This window comes from Cetorhinus maximus, chromosome 23, assembly GCF_964194155.1.
Source record: "Cetorhinus maximus chromosome 23, sCetMax3.hap1.1, whole genome shotgun sequence".
NCBI classification, from domain to species: Eukaryota; Metazoa; Chordata; class Chondrichthyes; order Lamniformes; family Cetorhinidae; genus Cetorhinus; species Cetorhinus maximus.
In genome coordinates this window covers 20,065,209-20,091,749 of record NC_135901.1, presented here as the reverse complement: position 1 = coordinate 20,091,749, position 26,541 = coordinate 20,065,209, and the positions used below count along the sequence as shown (strand labels likewise).

General features: G+C 43.8%; 3 protein-coding genes across 3 annotated transcripts in view; 2 read left to right on the top strand and 1 right to left on the bottom strand.

Annotated features, from left to right (window-relative positions):
* Positions 1-7,869, top strand: part of LOC144698411 (uncharacterized) — a 33,913-nt gene extending 26,044 nt beyond the window's left edge. Inside the window, 1 exon segment of the mRNA XM_078570353.1 lies at positions 6,916-7,869. Coding sequence (XP_078426479.1) covers positions 6,916-7,843 — 928 coding nt within the window. The 3' untranslated portion in view covers positions 7,844-7,869.
* Positions 2,830-26,541, top strand: part of LOC144697205 (uncharacterized) — a 306,206-nt gene continuing 282,494 nt past the window's right edge. Inside the window, exon 1 of the mRNA XM_078569096.1 lies at positions 2,830-2,874. The gene's annotated coding sequence lies outside the window, so the exon portion shown is untranslated. The remainder of the gene's footprint in view (positions 2,875-26,541) is intronic.
* The window catches only part of LOC144697397 (uncharacterized), a 49,957-nt gene continuing 43,807 nt past the window's right edge, over positions 20,392-26,541 (bottom strand). The window contains 1 exon segment of the mRNA XM_078569377.1: positions 20,392-21,603. Within this exon segment, the coding sequence (XP_078425503.1) occupies positions 20,701-21,603 (903 nt within the window). The 3' untranslated portion in view covers positions 20,392-20,700.

The window sequence follows — 26,541 nt, the reverse complement described above, 5'->3', positions numbered from 1 at the left end:
CTAAGCTATTTCACCTCAACCACCTCCTGTGGTAGCGAATTTCACATTCTAACCATTCTCTGAGTAAAGACGTTTATCCTTATTTGCCTGTTGGATTTATTAGTTACCATCTTGTACATATGGCCCTAGTATTTTATTCTCCCACAAGTTAATAATTTAAAAGATCTCTAACACCTCAAAGTCTTCTTTTTTCGAAAGATAAAAGCTCAAACCTGTTCAATCTTTCAAAAAACTGCAAAATCTTAGTTATGAGATTTATCCTTGCATATCTGTCTGCATTTTCACCTGTGCTTCTTTGTCCTTTCTATAGAACAGAAACCAGAGCTGTGCGCAGGATCTTACACGAATTGAACATAATTTCACTATTTCTGAATTCTGTACCTCTAGAAATAAATGCCCTTCCTTTATGAGCATTTTTAATTGATGTGCTGACTTGCAGTGATGGTTTTAATTAATTGTTCACTTCTATCCAGAGATTGCTTTGCCTTTCTGCACCAGTAACTTTCTTATTTTCTCAGGTGCAGGTGATGTTTGTATTTTTCACATCAAAGTGCATCATTACAACTTATCTATGTTAATCAAAAACAAAAATGCCTGGAAAAACTCAGCAGGTCTGGCAGCATCTGCGGAGAGGAACACAGTTAATGTTTCGCGTCCGAATGACCCTTCAACAGAACTAAGTAAAAATAGAAGAGAGGTGAAATATAAGCTGGTTTAAAGGAGGGGCGGGGGTTGGGACAAGTAGAGCTGGACAGAGGGCTAGTGATAGGTGGAGATAACCAAAAGATGTCACAGACAAATGGACAAAGAGGTGTTGAAGGTGGTGATATTATCTAAGGAATGTGCTAATTAAGGGTAGAAAGCAGGACAAGCAAGGTACAGATAGTCCTAGTGGGGGTGGGATGGGGTGAAGGAATCAAAAAAGGCTAAAAGGTAGGGATAAAACAATGGATGGAAATACATTTAAAAATAATGGAAGTAAATGGGAAAAGAAAAATCTATATAAATTATTGGAAAAAAAGGTGGGGGGGGGGGGGGTGAATCGGAAAGGCGGTGGGGATGGAGGAGAGAGTTTATGATCTAAAATTGTTGAACTCAATATTCAGTCCGGAAGGCTGTAAAGTGCCTAGTTGGAAGACGAGGTGCTGTTCCTCCAGTTTGCGTTGAGCTTCACTGGAACAATGCAGCAGGCTAAGGACAGACATGTGGGCATGAGAGCAGAGTGGAGTGTTGAAATGTCAAGCGACAGGGAGGTCTGGGTCATGCTTGCGGACAGACCGAAGGTGTTCTGCAAAGCGGTCACCCAGTCTGCGCTTGGTCTCTCCAATGTAGAGGAAACCACATTGGGAGCAACGAATGCAGTAGAATGCAGTAGACAACCCCCTCCCATGGCACCTTCCCATGCAACCACAGAAGGTGCAACACCTGCCCCTTTACTTCCCCTCTCCTCACCGTCCAAGGGCCCAAACACTCCTTTCAAGTGAAGCAGTATTTCACTTGCACATCCCTCAATTTAGTCTACTGCATTCGTTGCTCCCAATGCGGTTTCCTCTACATTGGAGAGACCAAACGCAGACTGGGTGACCGCTTTGCAGAACATCTTCGGTCTGTTCGCAAGCATTACCCAGATCTCCCTGTCGCTTGCCATTTCAACACTCCACCCTGCTCCCATGCCCACATGTCCGTCCTTGGCTTGCTGCATTGTTCCAGTGAAGCTCAATGCAAACTGGAGGAACAGCACCTCATCTTCCAACTAGGCACTTTACAGCCTTCCAGACTGAATATTGAGTTCAACAATTTTAGATCATGAACTCTCTCCTCCATCCCCACCCCCTTTCCGGTTCCCCCCCTTTTTCCAATAACTTATATAGATTTTTCTTTTCCCACCTACTTCCATTATTTTTAAATGTATTTCCATCCATTGTTTTATCTCTACCTTTTAGCCTTTTTTGATTCCTTCACCCCACCTCACCCCTATTAGGGCTATCTGTACCTTGCTTGTCCTGCTTTCTACCCTTAATTAGCACATTCCTTAGATAATATCACCATCTTCAACACCTCTTTGTCCTTTTGTCTGTGACATCTTTTGGTTATCTATCACTGGCCCTCTATCGAGCTCTACTTGTCCCACCCCCGCCCCCACCTTAAACCAGCTTATATTTCACCTCTCTTCTATTTTTACTTAGTTCTGTTGAAGGGTCATTAGGACTCGAAACGTTAACTGTGCTCCTCTTCGCAGATGCTACCAGACCTGCTGAGTTTTTCCAGGTATTTTTGTTTTTGTTTTGGATTTCCAGCATCCGCAGTTTTTTGCTTTTATCTATGTTAATGTTCACTTGCCACTTCACTGCCCAGGCTAGAAGTTTTGTAATGTGTATGTTACATTTTTCCTCAGTTTTAGATATACGCCCCTAGTTTGGTATCAGCTGAAAATTTTGACATTGAATTAGTTGTTCTCAGGTCCAAATAGCAGTGCTACGAGAACTGGTCCTTGCTGATCACCTTTTTTGACCCTTTTCCAATCTGATATTGGTGAGGGAGGTGGGGTGCATTGCACAGACTTCGTATCAGGTATGGAAGGTCCAGGCTTTCGATTTTCTACATATTATGGGCGCTTACGTTGTATTGCGCCTTTGGCCCCGATCTCGCTTGGGATACCGAGACATTGATTTTCAATCAGCGGTTCAAGCTGTTAATGGCGCTTTGTTTACCCACAACACGCCGCCCTGCAGAAAGTTCCCTATCAATGACTATAGGAGTCCAGTGCGCAGGTGCAGTGTGGGTTTGCGCTCTGAGCATGCTCAGTGTCAGTCATGGTGACAGAGTGAGGAGGAGCGGACGGTTCGGGAGGCGGGAGGAGATTGTGAGCACAGGGTAGGAATGGAAAACATGGTTGGACTGGGAACTGGATCAACTTCTGGGGTAGGCCCTAGGCCCTGAATAACAGGCCAATGGCCCCACGTTTACAAGGCCGTGTAGCGGGCTTACTGGCCGCCATATTGCGAGCCAGGGCGGATCAGGGAAGGCGGAGCTTCCTCACCGGTGACGGGCCGGGTTATTTAGGCAACAGGCCGCCATCTTGAGAGAGGAAGGCGGGGCTTGTTCAGGGAGCGAGGCACATGGGCGACCATCTTGGTGAGGGAAGAGGGAGTGGGCGGGGATTGTTCGGTAAACGGGAATTAGGAGCAGGACTAGGCCATTCGGCCCTTCGAGCCTGCTCCACCATTCAATAAGATCATGGCTGATCTGACTGTAACCTCCAGTTCACATTCTGCCTTCCCCTGAAATCTTACACCCCCTTGTTAGTCAAGAGTGTATATAACTTTTGCCTTAAAAATATTGATAGATCCAGTCTCCACCACTCTCTGGGGAAACAAATTCCAAAGATTCACGACCCTTTGAGAGAAAACAAATTCTCATCTCTGCCTCAAATAGGAGGCCTGTTAGTTTTAAGCTGTGTCCCCTATTTCTCGTCTCCCCCACAAGGGGAAACATCATTTCAGCATCCATCCTGTCAAGGCCCTTCAGGATCTTATATGTTTCAATAAGATCACTTCTCATTCTTCTAAACTCCTATGTATACTGGACGAGCCTGTCCAACCTTTCCTCGTAAGATAACCCCCAATCCCAGGGATCATTCGAGTGAACCTTTTCTGAACTGCTTCTAATGCATTTATACCCTTTCTTGAATATGGAGACCAAAACTGTACATAGTGCTCTAGATGTGGTCTTACTAACAACCTGTCCAACTGTAGCAAAACATCCCAACTTGTATATTCCATTCCCCTTGCAATAAACCAAAACATTCAATTTGCCTTCCTAATAACTTGCTGTACCTACACACTAACATTTTGTTATTCCGATACTGGACACCCAGATCCCTCTGTATCTCAGAGTTCTGCAGTCTCTCTCCGTTTAAATAATATGCTGCTTTTCTATTCTTCCTGCCAAAGTGCACAGGTTCACATTTTCCTACATTATACTTCATCTGCCAAATTTTTGCCCACTCACTTAACCTGTCTATATCACTTTACAGACTCCTTATGATTTTTGGCAAATTGCACCTCTACCGATCTTTATGTCATCAGCAGATTTAACAACCATACATTCAGTCCCATCATCCAAACCATTAATATGGGTTGTAGATAGTTGAAGCCCAGCACTGATCCCTGTGGCACTTCACTCGTTACATTTTGCCAACCTGAAAATGACCCATTTATGCTAACTCTCTGTTCCCTGTTAGCTAATCGATCCCCTATCCATGTAAATATGTTAGACCGAACACCATGAGTTTATTTTGTATAGTAACCTTTGATGTGGCACCTTGTCAACCCTGGAAACCTAGTACATCACATCCACAGATTCTCCCTTATCCACATTGCTTGTTACTTCCTCAAACGCAATTTCCCTTTCAAAAAACCATGTTGACTCTGCCTGATTGCTTTGAGATTTTCTAAGTACCCCACTCTAACCTTCTTAATAATAGATTCCAGCATTTTCCCAGTGACATATGTTAAATTTGTTGGGCTGTAATTTCCTGCGTTCTGTCCCCCTCTTTTGTTGAATTAAGGTGTTACCTTAGCAATTTTCCAATCTGTTGGAACCATTCCAGAATTTAGGGAATTTTGGAAAATTAAAACAAATGCATCTACTGTCTGAGCAACTATTTCCTTTAAGATTCTATGTTGAAGACCATCAGGACCCAGGGATTTTTCAGCTTTCAGTTCTAACAATTTTCTCAGTGCCCTTTCTCTGGTGATTGTAATTGTTTTAAGTTCCTCCCTTCCTTTCACCTAGTTACCTCTACAGTGAAGACTGATGCAAACTATGTGTTCAATTCATCTTCCATTTCCTTATTTTCCATTAATAATTCCCAGACTCATCCTGTAGAGGACCAATGTTCACTTTACTTACTCTTTTCCTTTTTGAATACCTGTAGAAACTGTACTTTCATATTTCCATCTAGCTTTTTCTTGTACTCTAAATTCTTCCTCATTTTTTAGCTGTTCTTTGTTATTTTTCATATTCTGTCCAATCTTCTAACCTGTCACTAATCTTCACATAACTGTACGCTTTTTCTTTCAATTTGATACTATCTTTAACTGTCTTATTTAGCCACGTATGGTACGTCTTTCCCCTAGAGTCTTTTTTCTCATGGACTGTGCCTTTCTGAGTGTTATGAAATATCTCCTTAAATGTCTGCCACTGCATCTCTACTGACTTATCCCTTAGTCTAATTTCCCAGTTCGTTTTGGCCAGCTCTGTCTTCATACCCTCATAATTGTTCTTATTTAAGTACAAAACACTAGTCTGAGACCCATTCCTCTCTCCCTCGAACTGAATACAAATTCAATCATATTATGATCACTGCTACCTAGGGGCACCTTTACTATGAAGCCACTAATTAATCCCCTCCCATTACACATTACCAGATCTAGAATAGCCTGCTTTCTGATTGTCTGTAGCACATGCTGCTCCAAGAAATTGTTCCGAAAACACTCGATGAACTCATCTTCCAGGTTAACTTTGTCATTCGGATTCATCCAATCTATATGTAGGTTAAAATCGCTCATGATTGTTGCTGTATCTTTCTCCCAAGTCCCTATTATTTCTTCCTGTACAGTGTAGTTACTGTTAGGGGGCCTTTGAACTACTCCCACAAGTGACTTCCCACCTTTACTATTTCTTGTCACTACCCAATCTGATTCGACATCTTGATCTCCAGAACTGTTGTACTCATGTTATCCTTAACTGACAGATCTACCCATCCACCTTTTCTTAGCTTCCTGTCCTTCTGAAATATCATGTGCCCTTGAATATTCAGGACCCAGCCTTTGTCATCTTGCAGCTATGTCTCTGTAATGGCTTTCAAATCACAATACCTGGAGTACTGTGTACAGTTTTGGTGTCCTTAATTAAGGGGAGTTATTCCTAAGAATAACTTGGGAGCAGTTCAGAGAAGGATCAGCAGACTGATTCCTGGGATGAAGATGTTGTCTTGTGAAGTAAGGTTGGGCCTGTACTCAATGGAGTTTAGAAGAATGAGAGGTGATCTTACTGAAACCTATAAGATTCTGAGGGGGGCTGACAGGGTAGATGAAGAGAGGCTGTTTCCCCTTGTGGGGGATTCTAGAACTAGGGGAGCAGAGTCACAAAATAAGGGGTGTCTCATTTAACATGGAATTGAGGAGAAATTTCTTCTATCATAGGGTCATTATTCTGTGGAATTCTCTTCCTCAGAGAGTAATGGAGGCCGAGTCATTGAATATGTTCAAGGCTGAATTATACAGGCTTTTGACTGACAAAATAGTCAAGGGTCATGGGTGACAGGCAGGAAAGTGGAGTTAAGGTCACAATCAGATCATCCATGATCCTATTGAATGGAAGAGTAGGCTCGATGGGCCAAATGGCCTACTCCTGCTCGTATTTCTTAGGATGTTATGATCTCTGTGCCGAGGACAGAAAGCGGTGTGTATTGATCTGTCAATCAGCTTGAAGCAGCACCTTCAGGAGAAAGGGGAGGGTGTATATTAGGTACAGCAGAGTGAGAATGGAGGGAGAGGGTGTGGGGCAGAGATTTACAGCTTTTGGGGAACGAGAGAGGAAAGAATGTTCCATAGAAACTGGAATTGTCTGTTCTGAATTTCCATCCTGTACTGATGGTGATGACTTTCTGTAAATTCGTTTTACAGGATATTAGAAGGGGAGATTTGGAGACAGAAATCACAAAACAAATGTCACGTCACGATCTGACATCACTTGATTCGTTGGGATGTGAATACCATTGGCCATTTTAACATCAGTTTGACTGGAACAGCACCAAGTCTCACACCCAAGTGAGAGTGTTCCAGTGCACTGACTGTGGAAAGAGCGCTAACCAGTTACACTGCCTGAAAAACATCACACCATTCACAGTAGGGAGACCCTGTTCACGTGTTCTGTGCGTGGATGAGGCTTCAACTGATAATCCAATCGGGAGAGACACAAGGACACCAGCACCATGGAGAAACCGTGGAAATGTGAGGACTGTGGGAAGGGATTCAGAACCCCGTCTGAGCTGGAAACTCATCGACGCAGTCACACCGGGGAGAGACCATTCGTCTGCTCGAAGTGTGGGAAGGGATTCGCTCAGTCATCCACACTGCTGACACACCAGCGAGTTCACAGCAGAGAGAGGCCATTCATCTGTTCTCAATGTGGGAAAGGATTCACTAATTCATCCCTTCTCCTGAGACACCAGCGAGTTCACACTGGGGAGAGGCCGTTCACCTGCTCTGACTGTGGGAAAGGATTTAAAGATTCATCCACACTGCGGACACACCAGCGAGTTCACACTGAGGAGAGGCCGTTCACCTGCTCTGACTGTGGGAAGGGATTTAAGGATTCATCCACACTGCTGACACACCAGCGAGTTCACAGCGGAGAGAAACCATTCATCTGCTCCATGTGTGGGAAGGGATTCACTCAGTCTTCAAATCTGCTGAAACACCGGCAAGTTCACTCCGGGCAGAAGCCATTCACCTGCTCTGAGTGTGGGAAGGGATTCAGTGATTCATTTCACCTGCTGAGACACCAGAGAGTTCACACTGGGGAGAGGCCGTTCACCTGTTCCGTGTGTGGGAAGGGATTCACTCATTCATCCACCTTGCTGGCACACCAGCGAGTTCACACAGGGGAAAGGCCGTTCACCTGCTCTGTGTGTGGGAAGGGATTCACTCAGTCTTCCAATCTGCTGAAACACTGGCGAGTTCACTCCGGGCAGAAACCATTCGCCTGCTCTGAGTGTGGGAAGGGATTCAGTGATTCATTCCACCGGCTGAGACACCAGAAAGTTCACAAGTGATTACAGGGGTTGGATTCTGCTGTTATTGCTGCTGTTCCATGTTCCTTCTGACAGTTAGTGAAGTGGGAGGGTCAGAGGGTTTCTTTCTGCCGGACTGGCCGGTTTTATGACTTTCCTTCCAGTGGACTGATGCTCTTTGAGCCTGGGAGTGCACATTCCCAGTGAAATGATCAACAAAGGAAGATGAAGTACATTTATTTTATCCTGGATAGTAAATAGTGTTTTTCCTACTACTACAGGTGTCTTATCTTGTTTTTCACCTGTCTTTGTTTCGAGGGTTGCCACACCATGAATAATCTTTCTCCACTGATTTCTATTCTCTGCTGCCCTCACTGCCTGTCCCATTGAGAGGCCAGTTCACCTTCTGATATTATCCATCTATTCCATCTTGGGTCTTCCTTGTGCACATTTTCCAGGTGTTTGTTTTTGCATTACCTCTTTTTCCAAACACTTGCCTCCTGTTCACATCACGTGTCCAAACTCTGTGAGCTTCCCTGATATCACTGCCTGAAACAAGTTCCTCTTAACACCAGCTTTCTCGAGCACCCACTTGTCTGTCCTCCTCGCCGTCCATGACACATGGAATATCCGTCTGAGGCTTTTCATTTCAAAAGCTCTCATTCGAACCTCCTCATTCTTCTTGATGGCCCAGCTTTCACACTCATACATTGTCACCGGCCACACAAGGGCTTTCACAAGACACATGTTTGTTGTAATTGAGATGCTGTGGCTGCTCCATACTCTGTTAAGTGAGCTCACAATGGCATGACCCTTGTTAAGTTTGGCCCAAATTTCTTTGGTGACTCTGTATCTACCACTACAGGTAGATATAAAATAAATACGTTTGTCCCTGTTCCATTGACTCTACAGCACAGGGTCAGGCCAGTCAGCTCAACTGGTCTGTGTCAGTATTTATGCTCCACATGAGCCTCCTCCCACCCCTCTTCACTTCCCCCATCAGCATATCCTTTTATTCCTTTCTCCCTCATTTATATTTCTAGCTTGCCCTTAAATGTATTCACGCTATTCACCTCAACCACACACTATGGTAGCGAATTCCACATTCTCACCACTCGCTGGGTAAATAAGTTTCTCATGTAATCCTTATTTGGATTATTGAACCCCTTCTTAATCTTAAAGCCTTCTATCAGGTCACAGTGCCAATGATTGTATTTTGGGTGGATCCCATGGAATCCCCACTGGATCAGCTTCCCTGGTGAGTTAGTCTGCCTGGTTATTACCATCAACTTCACTAACTCCTGCTGCTGATGTACCTTCACCTTGCAAATAGTAATTTGTCCTGGATACATACCAGCATGTCCCAGTTCTCCACCCTGGGATTCTCAGTATGGACAGCGTGGGATGTGTTTGGAGACAGGATGTCCCAGTTCTCCACCTTTAAAGGGACAAGGAGAGGACCAGATGGATAGAATGGTGATGCTTTATGACATCAGTGCAGTTCCTGGGATCTCACCTCCCTGAACCCCGCTTGATATTGGCTGGGAGAGTTTGATGGGACAGTGCAGAGGGAGTTTTACTCTCTTATTAAAACCGTGCTGTACCTGCTCTGTGGCACTGTTTAATGTGGCACATTATGGAAGCTTTTCTCTTTATCTAGCCTGGGCTGTACTTGCCCTGGGTGTTTGATGGGACGATTTAGAGGGAGCTTTTCTCACTATCTAATTCTAACACTTGTTGGACCTACCTTGGGAATATTTGATGGGAAAGTGTAAAGGGATCGTTACTCTGTTTCTGACACGTGTTGTACCTGTTCTGAGTGAATTCCACATTGGAACAGGCACATTAAATTCTCTCACCTTGAGAAATGCTTTAAAAGACTATAGTTAATTCACAATACATTCCTAATGGAGAGAGGCTGTTTAAATATCCTATGAACGGAAAGAAATGAGACACCAGTGAGTTCATCTGTGACTGCAGGTGTTGGATTCTGCTGTGATTCATCTCATTCGGGCCTGTGCCCTGTCAGAGTTCCAGTGAACTTGAATATCTGTGAGACTTTTTAAATTAATTTGATTGATTTAATTAATTTGTGCATCTCAATGGCATCACAGAGATCAACCATTATTTATTATTTGGGATTTTCAATGTCAGGGTTTTTGCCCAACAATCCCCGCAGAAGGAAATGTGCCCTGTTCACTCCACACAAGCTCAGTGTGCAGGTGCAGTGCTGGACAGTATCTGAAGCATGCCCCGTGTTGCTTTGACCATATTGACCATGTAGCATGCAGGGGATCAAGGCTTTAGAAAAACCTGGTGAAGGCCACAAGACCAGAATAAGAACCTGCAGGGCCCACGTTTGCCACTCTGGGGCTTTTTCCCGGGAACAGGCCCAGGTTGATAGCTGCCATCTTGCTTCAGGAAGTAGCCCAGCAAATGCGTGGCCATCTTGGTGAGGGAACAGGGAGTGGGTGGGGCTTCAGGGTCCCAGTGACCAGGAGAGAAAATTATTGAGTCATTGATTTCATTACCAGTCTGTACACAAGTGAGAACTGAACCCAGCCAGAGTAGAAGGAGGGAGAAAACTGGGAGTGGAGGAGAGGAATGGTGCAGATGGCACATTGAGTTTGGTTCTCATCACAAGGAGTAAAGCACCAAGACGCACAGCCAAGTGAGAGTGTTCCCGTGCACTGGCTTTGGAAAGAGCTTTAACCAGTTCCACAGCCTGGACAACATCACACCATTCACAGCAGAGAGAAACCGTACATGTGTTTTGTGTGTGGACCAGGTTTCAACTGGGCATCCAACTGAGAGAGACACAAGGACACTGACAACATGGAGAATCTGTGAAAATATGAGGACTGTGGGAATTCAATTATCCAAGCTGTAAAGTCATTGGCAAACTCACACAGGGGAGAGGCCATTCACCTGCCCCGTCTGCTGGAAGAGATTCACACAGTCATCCAACCTGCTGTTACACCAGCGAGTTCACACAGGGGAGAGGCCATTCACTTAACCTGTCTGCTGGAAAGGATTCACTTAGTCATCTCGCCTGCTGTTACACCAGCGAGTTCACACAAGGGAGAGGCTATTCACCTGCTGTGTGTATGGGAAAAGAATCAGCCAGTCATTTACCAGCTTCCTATGTTGAAATAAATTTGATAATGAACCCACTGCTTTTCAGAGATCCCTGGATTAATTTCAAATTGTAACAGGATGTTGGCCTCTAAAAGGCTAATTATACATTGTGTTCTTACACAATTATCTGTACCCAGACCCCTTCAAACAAGCTCAGAAAGTCAGAAACAATGGGTTGTTGTTTAATGTTTATTTCTATTACACAAGTGACTACATACTGAGACTATGAGATTACTGGATACTCACGGGAGGAATCATCAGAAAGATTTGTGAGTGTGATCAGCACATCGTTCTAATCTGGTTACCCTGGTCTAAGTTAGACCAGGTCAAGAGCCCTAAGCTTTTGTGTATTGAACCATTTTTGTTTTAGTAAGGTCTTGCTAACTTGATAACAAATATCAACATCTTCTGTTTTTGTTCATTAAAATGGAAAAAGATCAATCTAATGAACTCATCTTGTACATGATTTAATCCTCTTTTTAAGTGAGTCTGAGAGATAATGTAATTTCTTTTGTCAGTTTGTGCCTGAAAATCTCATCTCTTTCTTAGAGACTTAATAATATCTTTGTATTGAGTTCATCCCCTGACCCTCTGGCTCAGTGTTGAGAACATACATTATCTGTCTTTTCAGATCTTTGATCTATTCCTGTCTAATCTTATCCTCAATAGGATCTCCTGCTTCTATTACAGATTCGTACCTTTGAGAAATTTTTAATAAAGTTATTAGAATTATTCAGATCTTCCTCACCTGGCCTCCCTCTGTCTACATTCCCCACCTCGAGGCTCAAGAATGATCTTTCTTTTGTTGCTTCAAAGCTTTACTCTTGGTCAGTGCAAGCATTTCCAGTATATTCTTTCCCCTTGTAATCTGTCTTTGAATTCTCTTCATCAGTCAGGCCATGAACATTAGGGGAAATTAGCATCATCGGTAATACCAAGAGGAAATTAGAGGCAGTGATTATCCAGGGATGTTGTCCTGTATTTCACACTATCTGCACGCGGGGCTGATCACCCAGTGTAACAATGAACCACTCAATGTTAACATTAGGAGGGTGAATTTAATGTGTTTAATTCTATCCTGATTGTTTTAAAGTCTGTTTCTCTATGGAGCACTGATAACATAAAAAGTCACATTCTACTAACCACATTAATCACTTTATGTTGTTGTGTTGTTGAGTTCCTGGGCATGTCTGGGACTCATTCCTCAGAGCAGGTTCACCATATATTTCCACATGTTAATTACTTCACATGTACAAATCACATTTGCACACTCACACCAACATCATGTTACACATGCCGTATGATACAAGCCACTCTTGACTTTCAGGTAATCTTACCAAAAGATCAAGAGGGTGTCTGACGATCTTGGCTCATCTCCCCACTGCAATGCCTCAGGTAGTGGCCAGACTATTAATGCAGTTTCCTTGAAAAGTTCAGGGGCAAGAATACTAACATCTTCAACAAAACGCTATCAATTTACTAGAGATAAAAGCAAAGAGCTGCGGATGCTGGAAATCCAAAACAAAAACAAAAATACCTGGAAAAACGCAGCAGGTCTGGCAGCATCAGTGGAGAAGAAAAGAGTTGACGTTTCGAGTCCTCATGACCCTTCAACAGAGCTAAGTAAAATTAGGAAAGGGGTGAAATATAAGCTTATATTTCACCCCTTTCCTATTTTTACTTAGTTCTGTTGAAGGGTCATGAGGACTCGAAACGTCAACTCTTTTCTTCTCCACCGATGCTGCCAGACCTGCTGCGTTTTTCCAGGTATTTTTGTTTTTGTTATCAATTTACTAGTCTCATCTACACTTTCTTCCATTTAAATGTACATGGATACCAGATTAATCTATTCTCTTGAACTATACCCAGGATGAGTTATTCCAACTTCCATTTGTTGGTATGATTTTCCCTGTCTTTTATTCTAAATGGGACATCCCATCAATTACCATTCGACCTCATTCATGAGCCCTGGAGGAACTTTACTGTCCAACTCAATATTCATGTCGTAGGGCGTTTTTTACATCAGAGATGGAAATACTTACAATTCAGTTTAGACCTAACTCCCAAATCTCCTATTATCAAACATTTTGTCTTGAAAGATAGCAAGTGGGATAAATCCAAATCATTAAAAGGCAAAGTCTTTAGTTCAAACTGTCACAGTGGGACAGGGATTAACGTCTTCGTTTGTTTGCAGAAAGTTGGAGCAAATGTTCTCAAATGTGCACAATTGTGTCAACTTTACGTAACTTTTTCTTTCAGATCAAAGATGAACCAAACACCATTTTTGTTTCTCCAATTCTTTTGGTATTTCTCACAGCTCTTTTGTTCTTTCTTCAGATTACTGTTACGATCCCAGCTGATGTTAAAACTAGACAATAAGATCCCAGAGTGAATCCTGGTTTGACAGATCCTAGATTTTTTTGAAGAAACTGTGAAGCAAAGTTCATCAACAGGAATCTGTTGATGAACTTCTAATGCAAGGAATAAACTAATTACTAAACAGGAAAAAAATGAACTATATTACACCAGACAAAAAGGTTGGAAAGATCTAAATACCTACAAAAAAAGACACTTCAGATTGATGCTATTCCTTTACCCCAGAAATATCTTTACAGACACACAAACCACTGAAGAGTTACCACTAGCTTGACACAAAATCTTCTCACTTGGGACTGGCACAGTTGCAAACAGGTTTCTTCTGGTGAATTCCTGAACATTCACTCGATGCTCATCACGCAACTTGTATCTCTCCCGGAGACACCCAAAAAATGCACTTTAAATTCATTGCTTCTTCAACTGCAAAGTGAACAAATGAGTTCCCTAAACTCCACCTTCCAGTAGCACCTCTGCTAAACTGATCACTTTACTGAGTTCTATAATTGATTATTCAGTTAACTACTGTCCCCAATAGCCTTGCAATTTTTCTTATCAGAGAGCTTAAAATTCCTGTCCTCTCTCTTTGACGCACTCTTAATTTTCAATGACAGATGCAACCAAAGCAGATTCCATGGATTGCTCCAGAACCCACCCAGACATTTGTCACATTGTGAGCCAACCGATCCCACTGAAACTTTGTCTTTCTCATGAGGGTTTCTAATCTCCACATCTGAAGATCTCACCTTGGAATTCTTTCCGAAAGTCATTCCCACTTGGGCAGTTTCAATAATGGCCCACCTCACAGGGTTTCAATCTCTCCTGAGATTCCTTTCCCCTAGGTTCTCAAGTACACTCAAGCATCACATTCCAAGCACAATTTCAGATCTTTGGCTGTGTCAAGCAGAACACCACTGATTCAAAGAGGTACCCAAGTCACCGACCTTCAGCTGCCTTCTCAGATCTTCAGGGCTTCTCTCAAGCCCACTTCACTACAAGTCTGCTCACTGCAGCTCCTTATTTAACTCTGAGCCAATTTATCTGCTCCTTTGCTTTACCTCATTTAAGGGGACCTATTCCTGTCCCCGATCTTCATCCCTTACCTGGGACTACTTTATGGGATTTCTCCCTGGTTTGGGAACTTCTCCCTCTCCCCCTCCCGTGTCCTGCTCCCTGGCACACCAAGATAATGGCGCTCCATCTCAGGTCATCTGACATGCATTTCCAAACTGGAGTTCCTGACCTCTGAACCAAAGAAGGTGAGTTGAGTTTTCATCACATGCTTTTGCAAATGACTGTAATATAACTGAAGAAAATTAAAACTAAATAAGTTAGCAGTCACAGGTTAACAAATGCTTTCAACCTTCTTAGACCAAAAAGAGTCAAAGAGGGTGGAGCTCCCTACAGCTTGTAAGTTCTGGATCATAACTTCAAGGCTGAAGCTTATCTTTAGGGAATCCAACTTTTCGGTGCCCTTTACAATTCTACAAGTAAATTGTGATTCATGCTAAAAGGTTTACTTTCACTCAGTAATTATAATGTTTAACTTTTCTCAGCATGTAAGCTGGCAACATTTTAAATTGTACACTTCTCTTGTAGCTGGTGCATGGAGAAGATCATTTCCACTGTAGATCTGCCAGCACGGAAACTGCACTGTGTTCCTGGATACACTCGGTCTGCAATTATTCATAACGGTTACTCCAGCTCACAATACCCGGGGAGTGATTGACGGGAGGACCGGACCAATAGGAAGAGGGAAACAAAAACAGAAACAGAAATACCTGGAAAAACTCAGCAGGTCTGGCAGCATTGGTGGAGAAGAGTACAGTTGACGTTTCGAGTCCCCATGACCATTCAACAGAACTAAGTAAAAATAGGAGAGGGGTGAAATATAAGCTGGTTTAAGGAGGGGGGGGTGGGGGGTGGGACAAGCAAGCAGTGATAGGAGAAGATAACCAAAAGATGTCACAGACAAAAGAACAAAGAGGTGTTGAAGGCGGTGATATTATCTAAAAGAATGTGCTAATTAAGAGTGGATAGTAGGACAAGCAGGGTACAGATAGCTCTAGTGGGGGTGGGGTGAAATAAGACTAAAAGGGCATAAAAGGTATAGATAAATGATGGGTGGAATACATTTAAAAATAATGGAAATCGGTGGGAAAAGAAAAATTTATAAATTATTGGAAAAAGCAAATAGGAGGGGGAAGAAACGGAAAGGGGGTGGGGATGGAGGAGGGAGTTCAAGATCTAAAATTGTTGAATTCAATATTCAGTCCGGAAGGCTGTAAAGTGCCTAGTCGGAAGATGAGGTGCTGTTCCTCCAGTTTGCATTGAGCTTCCCCACCCCCTTTCCGTTTCTTCCCCCTCCTTTTTGTTTTTTCCAATAATTTATGTAGATTTTTCTTTTCCCACATATTTCCATTATTTTTAAATGTATTCCACTCATCATTTATCTATACCCTTTTTGCCCTTTTAGTCTTATTTCACCCCACCCCCACTAGAGTTATCTGTACATTGCTTGTCCTGCTATCCACTCTTAATTAGCACATTCTTTTAGATAATATCACCACTTTCAACACCTCTTTGTTCTTTTGCCTGTGACATCTTTTGGTTATCTCCTATTACTGCTAGCTTGTCCCAACAACCACCCCATCCCCCCCCCCCCCCCCTCATTAAATCAGCTTATATTTCACCCCTCCTATTTTTACTTAGTTCTGTTGAAGGGTCATGGGGACTCGAAACGTCAACTGTACTCTTCTCCGCCGATGCTGCCAGACCTGCTGAGTTTTTCCAGGTGTTTCTGTTTTCCAGCATCCGCAGTTTTTTGTTTTTATCATAGGAAGAGGAGATGGGGCTGGAGGCCCGAGCGAGAGAGCCTGGTCCTCCAACCAATCGGAGTGAATGAGGGGCGGGGCTGAGCCCAGAACGCCCTCATTGTCTCCGCAGGCGCCCCGGCTGCAACATTGTCCCTGATAAAGGTGGCGGCCGTTAACCGGGGCCTGTCTCGGGGAAAAGCCCGAGCAGTTGTAGCCGGTTCAAACCATACGCGACCTTCGTATTCGGGTCTTGCAGCCTAGACGAGGTGTTTATCAATCCTCCCAACCCACCCGCCGATTCCTTCCCTCCTTCATGACCCAACCGGCGATAACTCACCGGCTGAGAATTTCGATACAACCATTTCAGTTCATCACCCTCATCGGCAGTGCGCATGCTCTAGCTCACATTGCTCGGCTGATTGGCAGCAGCTCCGGACCAATAGGTAGAGGGGGCGGGGCTGGAGGACCGCGTGCGGGACAGAGCGCGCGGCTGGTCCTCCGACCAATCGGAATTAATGAGGGGCGGGGCTGAGCCCGGATCTCCCTCATTGGCTGAGACTCTGCATCACTTTAAAAGCTGATTTGTCTCAAACTCCAGGAGAGAACTGGACCTTGCTGTTTGTGGCTTTAAACTGATGAAACCCTGTGGGTGTGGAGCAAACATTTCAACATTTGTTAGTGAAATGTGGGAACATGATGAAACAATGTACACACAATTCAAGGGCTGACTTCAAGGAAAAACTGGGCAAGCAGGGAATGTCACCATTAGAACAAGGAGAGTCCCTGTTTTCAACAAATGAACAACAGAAGGATTAGGACAGGTTAGGGAGAAGGTTCATATATATACAGCAACAACTGGTCTCGAGTGCAGGGGGTGTGGGTGCTCAATCAGGTTTAAAAGGGCTAAATGATATATGTTTCCTTGACAAAAACAAAAATTGCAAGAAAAACTCAGCAGGCCTGACAGCATCTGTGGAGAGAAAAACAGAATTAATGTTTCGAGTCCGTGTGACTCTTCTTCAGAACTTGTTTCCTTGATTGGACAATCACATTAAAATAAAAACAGAATTACCTGGAAAAACTCAGCAGCTCTGGCAGCATCAGCGGAGAAGAAGAGTTGACATTTCAAGTCCTCACGACCCTTCAACAGAACTGAGTAATATCACATTAAAATGTTGAACTCAGATGGGAATATATATTGGTGTGAGGTGGGAAGATCTAGTTCCACGTACTCCTACGCCAAGCCTTAAAATCAGTGACAGTATTTCAGAACTGATTCCTGTGTTAGCAGCTATCCCATTGCTAACTGTTGGTAAGACCGATGGAAGTCTTTAAAGTAAAGTGGAGACCATAGATGAGTTGGAGGATGATGTACACAAGGAATTTGTGAACTATCTGAGGATGATAGTGAGGGGAAAGGAAGGGATCTGGAAAGTAGCAGACAGTTTGTGTTGTTCCAGGAGAGGTGGGGCCTGGTTGTGTAGATGTCAGGTTTTACACAGCACACAGTCAGCCTATAGCTTCACTCTGGATGAAGAATCTCTGAATGGTACCATTCAAATCATTCAATGGGATTCTAGGAGAACCAACATCGTCTGCTCAGAGAGGTTTGTTTTACAGTTAATGAGAAACAGCACACACGCTCATACACCCACACACAGAAACCTGCACACAGGCGCACATATACCCTTAACACACAACCACACACTCAAACACAGAGACCCACATTCACACTCGCACAGGCATACATTATCCTCCAGTGAGTCTGAGTGGTTTTGGCCATACAATTTCATGGTTTTCACTGAAGCTTAAATCAATATTGAACAACATCTGGGACCCAGGAAACAAGAAGCAATAACATTTGAGTGATCTATTGTCACCCTGGGTGATCACCCCTGGTTGGAGATAGAGTAAAATACAGAAGAACATCCCTCTATAATCACAGCATCTACTTTCCTCCTAGTATTACAGATGATGTGTTAATTCCTCTTCTATTGATGGTCTGTGGGATGGAGAGAATTCTAAGACAGGTTATAAGGAGAAAGAATATAATGGAAATGTTTGCACTGACCAAGAGAAAAGCTTTGAAGCTACAAAAGGAAGAATCTTCTTGAGCCTCGAGGTGGGGAATGTAGACAGTGGGAGGCCAGGTGAGGAAGACTCGAATAATTCTAATAACTCTATTAAACATTTCTCGATAGTACAGACACTTACACACATTAAACTAAGAATCTGCAATAGAAGTAGGCTCTAGGAGGTCATACTGAGGACAAGATTAGAGCCTGTGAACAGATACCAGTACATTAATGATCTGGAAGAACAGACAATGTATGTTCTCAGCACCGAGCCAGAGGGTCAGTAGATGAACTGAATACAAAGACATTATTAAGTCTCGCAGAATGAGATCAGTTGTTCAGGTAGAAACCATGAGAAGAGCAATGACGATATCGCACAGATTCACTAACGAGGATTACATCAGTTACGAGATGAAATGTTATGATATGGCAGGTGGTATTTGCCAGACTGAATAAATACACAAGGGAACATTGGCCATGCTAGCACAATGGTTTTGCAATTTGTATTTAGTACCAGAAGATTTGTGCACTGATTCAGAAGTGATACGTCCACTGACACCTTTAGAGATTTTGGAAATCAAATTAAAACATTTATTAACAAAAGAAAAGAGTAAATCACATACACAAGATTACAGTTACATGGTTACTTCATATTATAACAATTTCCAAAATTCCTAGTTAACCAGACTCCAGACTACAAATTCCTAGTTAACCAGACACCCCCTTTAAGGCAACAGTCCAAAATAGATTTTAAATTTATTGTGACAATCTAGCAAGGTTACCCACTTGACAGTGGTGTTCCAAAGGCTTTTAACACAACTTTGGCTACAGGAACAGCAGACTTCTGCAAAGTGGCTAGAGGCTTCTCTCCAAGTCGGCTTTACACTTGTACCTTTCAGATATTACACGGCCACCCCACACACAGCCTTCCTTCCTTCTTTAAATATATTTCTTCCTCTTTAATCTCTAAACCCCATTGTTCCTTCATGTCTTTGGCATTTACTTTTCCCATAATATGAAAATCTTTTATGTTGTCAATATGGCCAGCACTTCTGGGAAAACTCAACATAATAACCTGCCTTCTTTATCTTGTTAGTTGTCAACATCTCATCATGTATTTTTGAAAACCAAACACCTCTGCACATATCTTAAAATGCAAATTCTATCTGCCAAGGCTTTACCCTACTTCATTCATTAGCATTTCACATGCCCTTTTTATACGTGACTCCTTTGATAATTTGAACCTTGCAGTCCATCCATCTCTAATTTAATTAAATCAGCCACACAGACAGAACCATCCACGCACACACAAACATAAGCGTACTTCACAATATCCCACAATAATATTATGAAAAATATGATAGTTTCGTGACAGATTTAAAGGGTTACTGTATTCTGTTTGATAAACAAATAACCAGAATGTGTTGACAAGTTATCATCAAGTTAGCAAAACGTTACTAAAGTCAAAAAGGATCAATACACAAAAGCTTGGAGTTGTTGACCATGTCTACCTTCGATCAGACTGATCAGATTCGAATAATGTGCTCACAACTATTTCTGATGAGTCCTCCTGTGAGTGTCCAGTAATCTCATGGTCTCTGTGTGTAACGGGTTATGTACTAGAAAAAAAAAACATTAAACCAATGTCTCAGTGTTCCCTAGTTTCCGAGCTTGTTTAAAGGGAGACAGATAATTCTGTAAAAACACATAATGCATTTGGCTTTTAGGGAGCAATACTCTAACAATTTGAAATGAATTCCAGGATCTCTGTTAAGTACAATATCCATTATCAGGAAATGTGTTTCCAGACAGGAAGCAGGTGAATAGCCTCATTCCACTTTGTCATTGACAGTTTTACGGTTTTCATGATGATCAAATCCCTTTACAAGGAGATATACACACACACAGAAACATCCACTATTCAGTGTGAACTCGCTGATCAGTCAGAAGTTTAAACAACTGAGTAAATCCCTTCCCACACACGGAGCAGGTGAACAGCCTCAGCCCAGTGTGAACTTGCTGCTCTGTCCAGAGATTGGATGAATTAATGAATCCAATCTCACGTTCATATCACCTGCACAGTCTTTACCCAGTGAGAACATGTTGGTGATTCACCAGGTCAGTAGATTCCGTGAATCCCTACCCACAATCGGAGCAAGTGAATGACTGTTCACAGTAGACAGTATGACTGAGTGAATCCCCACCCACACGTGGAGCAGGTGATTGGCCTCTCTCCAGTGAGAACTTGCTGGTATTTGAGAAGGGTGCATGTCTGATCAACTCTCTTCCCACATCCTGAGCATGAGACGGCCTCTCCCCAATGTGACTGCGCTGGTGGACAGTGAAATGAGATGACTGCCTGAACTCAGTCCCACAGTGGGAGCACTTGCAAGGTTTCATATCAGTGAGCATTTTGGTGGAACATCAGGTCTCCAGAGCTTTTATAGCACTTCCTGCAGCCTGAGCATTTAAAAGGTCTCTAGTTAGTGTGAACCCGTTAGTGTTTCAGTAAGTTGGATGAGGTAGTGAATCCCTTCCCACAATTGGAGCAGGTGAATGGCCTCTCCCCAGTGTGAACTCGCTGGTGGGTCAGCAAGTGTGATAAGCAAGGGAATCCTTTCCCACACACAGAGCAGGTGAATGGCCTCTCCCCAGTGTGAGTGCGCCGATGTGTCGACAGTTGGGATGACTGAGTGAATCCCTTCCCACACTCAGAGCAGGTGAACGGCCTCTCCCCAGTGTGAATTCGCTGGTGCGTCAGCAGGCGGGATGAAATACTGAATCCCTTCCCAAATTCAGAGCAGGTGAAAGGACTCTCCCCAGTGTGACTGTGCTGATGTACAGTGAGTTCAAATGATCGCCTGAACCCAGTGCCATATTGAAAGCACCTGAACAGTCTCTCATCAGTGTGAACATGTTGATGGGACATCAGTTCCCCAGAACTTTTATAGCACTTCCCGCAGTCTGGGCATTTAAAAGGTCTCTCAGCAGTGTGAATTCGCTGGTGCGTCAGCAGGCGTGATGAACATGTGAATCCCTTCCCACACTTGGAGCAGGTGAATGGCCTCTCCCCAGTGTAAGTGCGCTGGTGAGTCAGCAGGTGGGATGACTGAGTGAATCCCTTCCCACAGTCAGAGCAGGTGAATGGCCTCTCCCCAGTGTGAACTCGCTGGTGTGTCAGCAGGTGAAATGAGGTAGTGAATCCCTTCCCACAATTGGAGCAGGTGAATGGCCTCTCCCCAGTGTGAACTCGCTGGTGGGTCAGCAAGTGTGATAAACAAGTGAATCCTTTCCCACACAGAGAGCAGGTGAATGGCCTCTCCCCAGTGTGATCTCACTGGTGTTTCAGCAAGCTGGATGAATGAGTGAATCTCTTCCCACACTCAGAGCAGGTGAACGGCTTTTCCCCAGTGTGAGTGCGCTGATGAGTTTCCAGGTTAGACGGGTAATTGAATCCCTTCCCACAGTCCTCACATTTCCATAGTTTCTCCCTTGTATGACTGCACTTGTGTTTCGACAGGCCAGATGATCGGCTGAAGCCTCGTCCACACACACAGAACACGTGTACGATTTATCTCCACTGTGAACGGTGCATTTTCCTTCCATGTTCAAAATCAAATGATATTCCAGTTATGATAAATTTGGAGGCTGCATCAGATCCTGATGTGATGTTTGGTTTGAGTTTCCTCACTGCAAATCCTCCCCTTCTAGCACCCTGTGAAATTTAAAATAGAAAAAAAGACAGTGAGAGAGAACCTACAAAAGCACAAAGAGAGAAATAGAGCGAGAGAGAGGGATGGAGCAGCAGGGGGCTAAGGAGAAGGATTTTAAATATTTAGAACTTGACCAGAACTTTGACAGAACTTGCCAAACTTTCAAACTCCACCACCCAGAAGGACCAGGGTAACAGGTTTATGTGAACACCATCACCTACAAGTCACCCACGGTCTTGGCTTATCCGACATCCAGTAATGGATGAACAAAAATTTACTCCATTAAAATATTGGAGCCCAAAGCCTCTGTCTTCAGTCCTCACTACAAACTCCACTTCCTAGCCACCGACTCCATCCCTCTCCCTGGAACTGTGTGAGGCTGAAATCAGACTGTTCACAACCTCGGTGTCATATTTCACCCAAAGATGAGCTTTCAACCACATATCCACATCACCAAAACCGCGTATTTTCACCTCAGTAACATTGCCCAACCCTATCCTAGTTTCAGTTCATCTGCTGCTGAAACTGTCACCCATTCCTTTGTTACCTCTAGGCTTAACTATCCTAACGCACTCCCAGGCAGCCTCCCACATTCAACCTCCTCTAATGTTGAGCTCACCCAGAGCTCCATTGCCATGTGCTTCCTTGCACCAAGTCATATATGTCCATCGCCCCTATGCTCACTGATTTACAAAAGCTCCCATTTAATAAGTACCTACATTTTTAAATTCTCATGCTTGTTTTAAATTTCCTCCATGCTCCCTGTCTCTGTAATCTCCTCCATACTCTTGTCCATCCCTGGCTCTGTAATCTCCTCCAAGCTCTTGTCCCTCCCTGTCTCTGTAATCTCCTCCATGCTCTTGTCCCTCACTGTCTCTGTAATCTCCTCCATATGCTTGTCCCTCCCTGTCTCTGTAATCTCCTCCATACTCTTGCCCCTCTCTGTCTCTCTAATCTCCTCCAGTCACGCAATCCTCTGAAATATCCGTGCCCTTATAATTCCGGCTTGCTGACCACTCCTGATTTTAATCGCTCCACTGTTGGTGGCCCTTCTTTCAGTTGCAAAGCCACAAGTTCTGGAATTTCCTCCTTAAACCTCTCCGTCCCTCTACCTCACTTTCCTCCTTTAAAATACTCCTTAAAACCTACCTCTGACCAAGCTTTTGATCACCTGCCCTAATACCGCCTTATGTGGCTCATTGTCAAATGTTGTTTTGTAACATTTATGTGAAACATCTTGGAACATTGTATTGCATCAAAAGCATGACATAAATACAAGTTAGTATTGTTGACTTGGACATATATGGCCTTCATCATCACTGGGTGAATAACCTGTAACTCCTTATCTAACATCATTGTGGGAGCACCTTCGCCACACGACTGCAGCGGTTCAAGAAGGTCAAACCTCATCTTCTCCACAGGCATCTGGGGATTGGTAATATCTGCTGCTGGTCCTGTTGGTGAAAGGATAGGGGCATGGGACTAGCTGATTTGCTCTTGTCAAGAGCCAGCCTGAGCACAACGTGCTAAGTAGTCTTCTTCTGTATTGTAATCACTCAATGATTCTATGACTCAATAAAAAAGGACCTACACTGGAGGCCAGGGATCAACTTCTGCCACCAAAGCCCACCGTGATGCAACCCAGCTCTTAATCAGTCTGTCTGTGTTTCCAGACTTGGTTCTCTGAGTGATGCCTGGAATAAAATAATAGTAAAATACTGCAGCTGCTGGAAATCTGAAATAAAAATAAAAAACGCCGGGAATACTCAGCAGGCCGGGCAATTTCTTTGGAGCGAGAAACAGCATTAACATTTCAGGATGCGCAGAATGAATTACAGGGAATAAAAATGGTGCAGAATTTGACAGGCAGTATTAGGTTAGAAGTGGAAGAGAAATGGACAATAGCGCAGGTTAAACAAGATCGTGTGGGAAGATGGAAAGCCAGCAGCACATGGCTGGGGGATGGGCAGCAGTGGAACCTCATTTAGACATAGTCAATGGAAGTAACAGTAAAATACTAAACATAACTACAATACATTCATTATCAGAGGCAGAGGAAGTTAGGTAATGGCAGAGAGGTGATCAGGGAGGGCCGAGGTGAAATAGACCAATGGATGGACATGGGTTCAGTTTCACTGAAAAGGAGCCAAACCAGTCCCAGAGATGTGGAACTTCATACAAATAACAGGGCATAGAACTAAAAGCTCTAAATTGCAGATTTTCGTATCGTGTCCACGGACAGACTATACATGGCCCAGCCAGAACTGGACACATTTTTGCACCTTGTTGTTAAATTCGGCAAGATCTGCAACAGTGCAGGGTTCCTCTAGCGATAGGCATTGCAGGAGGTGTTGCATAGTCTGTAGCTCAGTTCCACATTCACAAGTTGTCGGGCTGGTTGTATATCCCCATTTACTTAGTGACACCTTTGAACGACCTACACTAGTCAGAAGTCTGTTAAGGCACTTCCAGGTTAATTGCAGATGAATGGTCAGAAATACCACTGAAACAATTTCAGTTTTCAATTTTAAAATCCCCTGCTGCAGCCTGCAGGTGGAAAGATATCAGAAGCACTGGAGTCCGAGAAAAATCTCACAGTTGAGGAAATACCCACGATCTCCAGCCGGAAAAAAACATCTATTAACCACTACTGTTTGTTACCTGTCACTCAGCCAATTCCGTATCCTTGCTTTTTGTGTCCCTTTTATTCCATGAGCTAGAACTTTGCTCACAGCTTAAAGTCTGTTGTGTGACACTGTATCAAATGTCTTTTGGAAATCCATGTACATCACATCAACAGCATTGCCCTCATCAACTCTCTCTTTTACCAATTCAAAAAACTCCCGCAAGTTGGTTAATTATAATTTTAAACAGTCTCCTCTCCTGCTTCCTGTGAAGTTAAAGATGATTTTTTTAAGAAACAAATCCATCAGTGTCAGTCCAGGATAGAAATTCACACTATTCCCTCCTCCTGCTCCAGGATCAGTAAAGTGAGTTAAAGGTGATTTCTCATTAACAAACCCATTGCTGCATTTCCTTCATTAACCCACATTTGTCCACTCAGGCCTGGCACCGGGAGAAAGCCCGCAGCTGCCGTTCCGTTCGGTGCAAAGGCGGGCACAGTACTTTCTTACTGGGGGTGTTGAGGCCTCCACTGGGTGTTTGTGAAGCCTCCCCTCCCACCCACTGCCCCTAACGCTGCCTCCGCTTATCCGCCTCCTTCCCGCCTGAAGATGAGACAAACAAGCGTCTGTCCATGGACATCACCCACACTGCGCATGCTCCAGATCACAAAGCCCGGGGAGTGATTGACAGCAGCTCAGGACCAATAGGAAGAAGGGGCGGGACGGGAGGACCGAGCGGGAGAGCTGGTCCTCCAACCAATCGGAGAGAATGAGGGGCGGGGCTGAGCCCGGATCTCCCTCATTGGTTGAAACTCTGCATCATTTTGAAAGCTGATTTGTCTCAAACTCCGGAGAAAACTGGACCTTTCTGTTTGTGGCTTTAAACAGATGAAACCCTGTGGATGTGGAGCAAATATTTCAACATTTGTTACTGAAATGGATTCATTCAGGACAGACAGCAGGGATGATTTATTTGCAGTGTAATGGGAAAGGGAAAAAATGACCACGAACTGAATAATCACTAACAGGATATTCATCTCCTCTCTCAACAGCAGATGAGCTGTAGGTGGAGACAAGTAACGTTATGGAGGTGGAGATATGTGGTATTTGTGATGGTGTGGATAAGTGGTGGGAAAGTCATCTTGGGATCAAATAGACATCAAGATTCTGAACAGTGTGATTCAGCCTCAAGGCAGTTCCTAGAGAGGGATGGACTCGGTAGTTAGAGAACAGAATTTGTAGTGGTGACTGTAGACAATAGCTTTGGTCTCCCCAATTGTTAATCGGAGGAAATTTCTGCTCATCCAGTACTGGAAGTCGGATAATCGGTTTGATAATTTAGTAACAGTGGAGGAATGAAGAGGGATGGTGCTGAAGTAGAGCTGGGCATTGTCAGTGTACATGTGAAAACTAACAAGGTGCTTTTGGATGGCGTCGCCTAGTGGCAGCATGTAGATGAGAAATGGGAGGAACCAAGTATAGATCCTTGGGGGACACCAAGTTCAAGGTCCTTGCAGAGGAAAAGCAGGTGGGAGATGGGACAGTAGTTTGCAAGGATGGTGGGGGTCAAGGGTTGCTTTTTTTCAGGATGGTGATGATGGTGGATTTAGAGGTGAGAGGGACAATATCAAAAGAGAGAGACAACCATAAACAGTATTAGCTAAAATGGGGAAAATGGAGCGTCAGCAGTGTAGTGGGATTAGGAGTGAGGGACTAGGAGGTAGGTCTCATGGACAAGATGAGCTCTGACAGGTGTTGATGGGAGATAGGAGAGAAACGGGGGAAAGATGCAAGTTCAGTGCTAAGACAAAGAGGAACTTTGGAGACAGTTTGGCCCGGTGGGATAGTGGAAGGGAGGGAAACAGCAGATGCAGCTGATCAAATTGTCCGAATCTTAGTGATGGAGAAGCTTCATGAGCTCCTCACACTTATTGTTGGAGATGAGGATGAAGGAGATGGGGAGAGTGAGAGCATTTCAAAAGAAACTAACTTGTGTTAAGA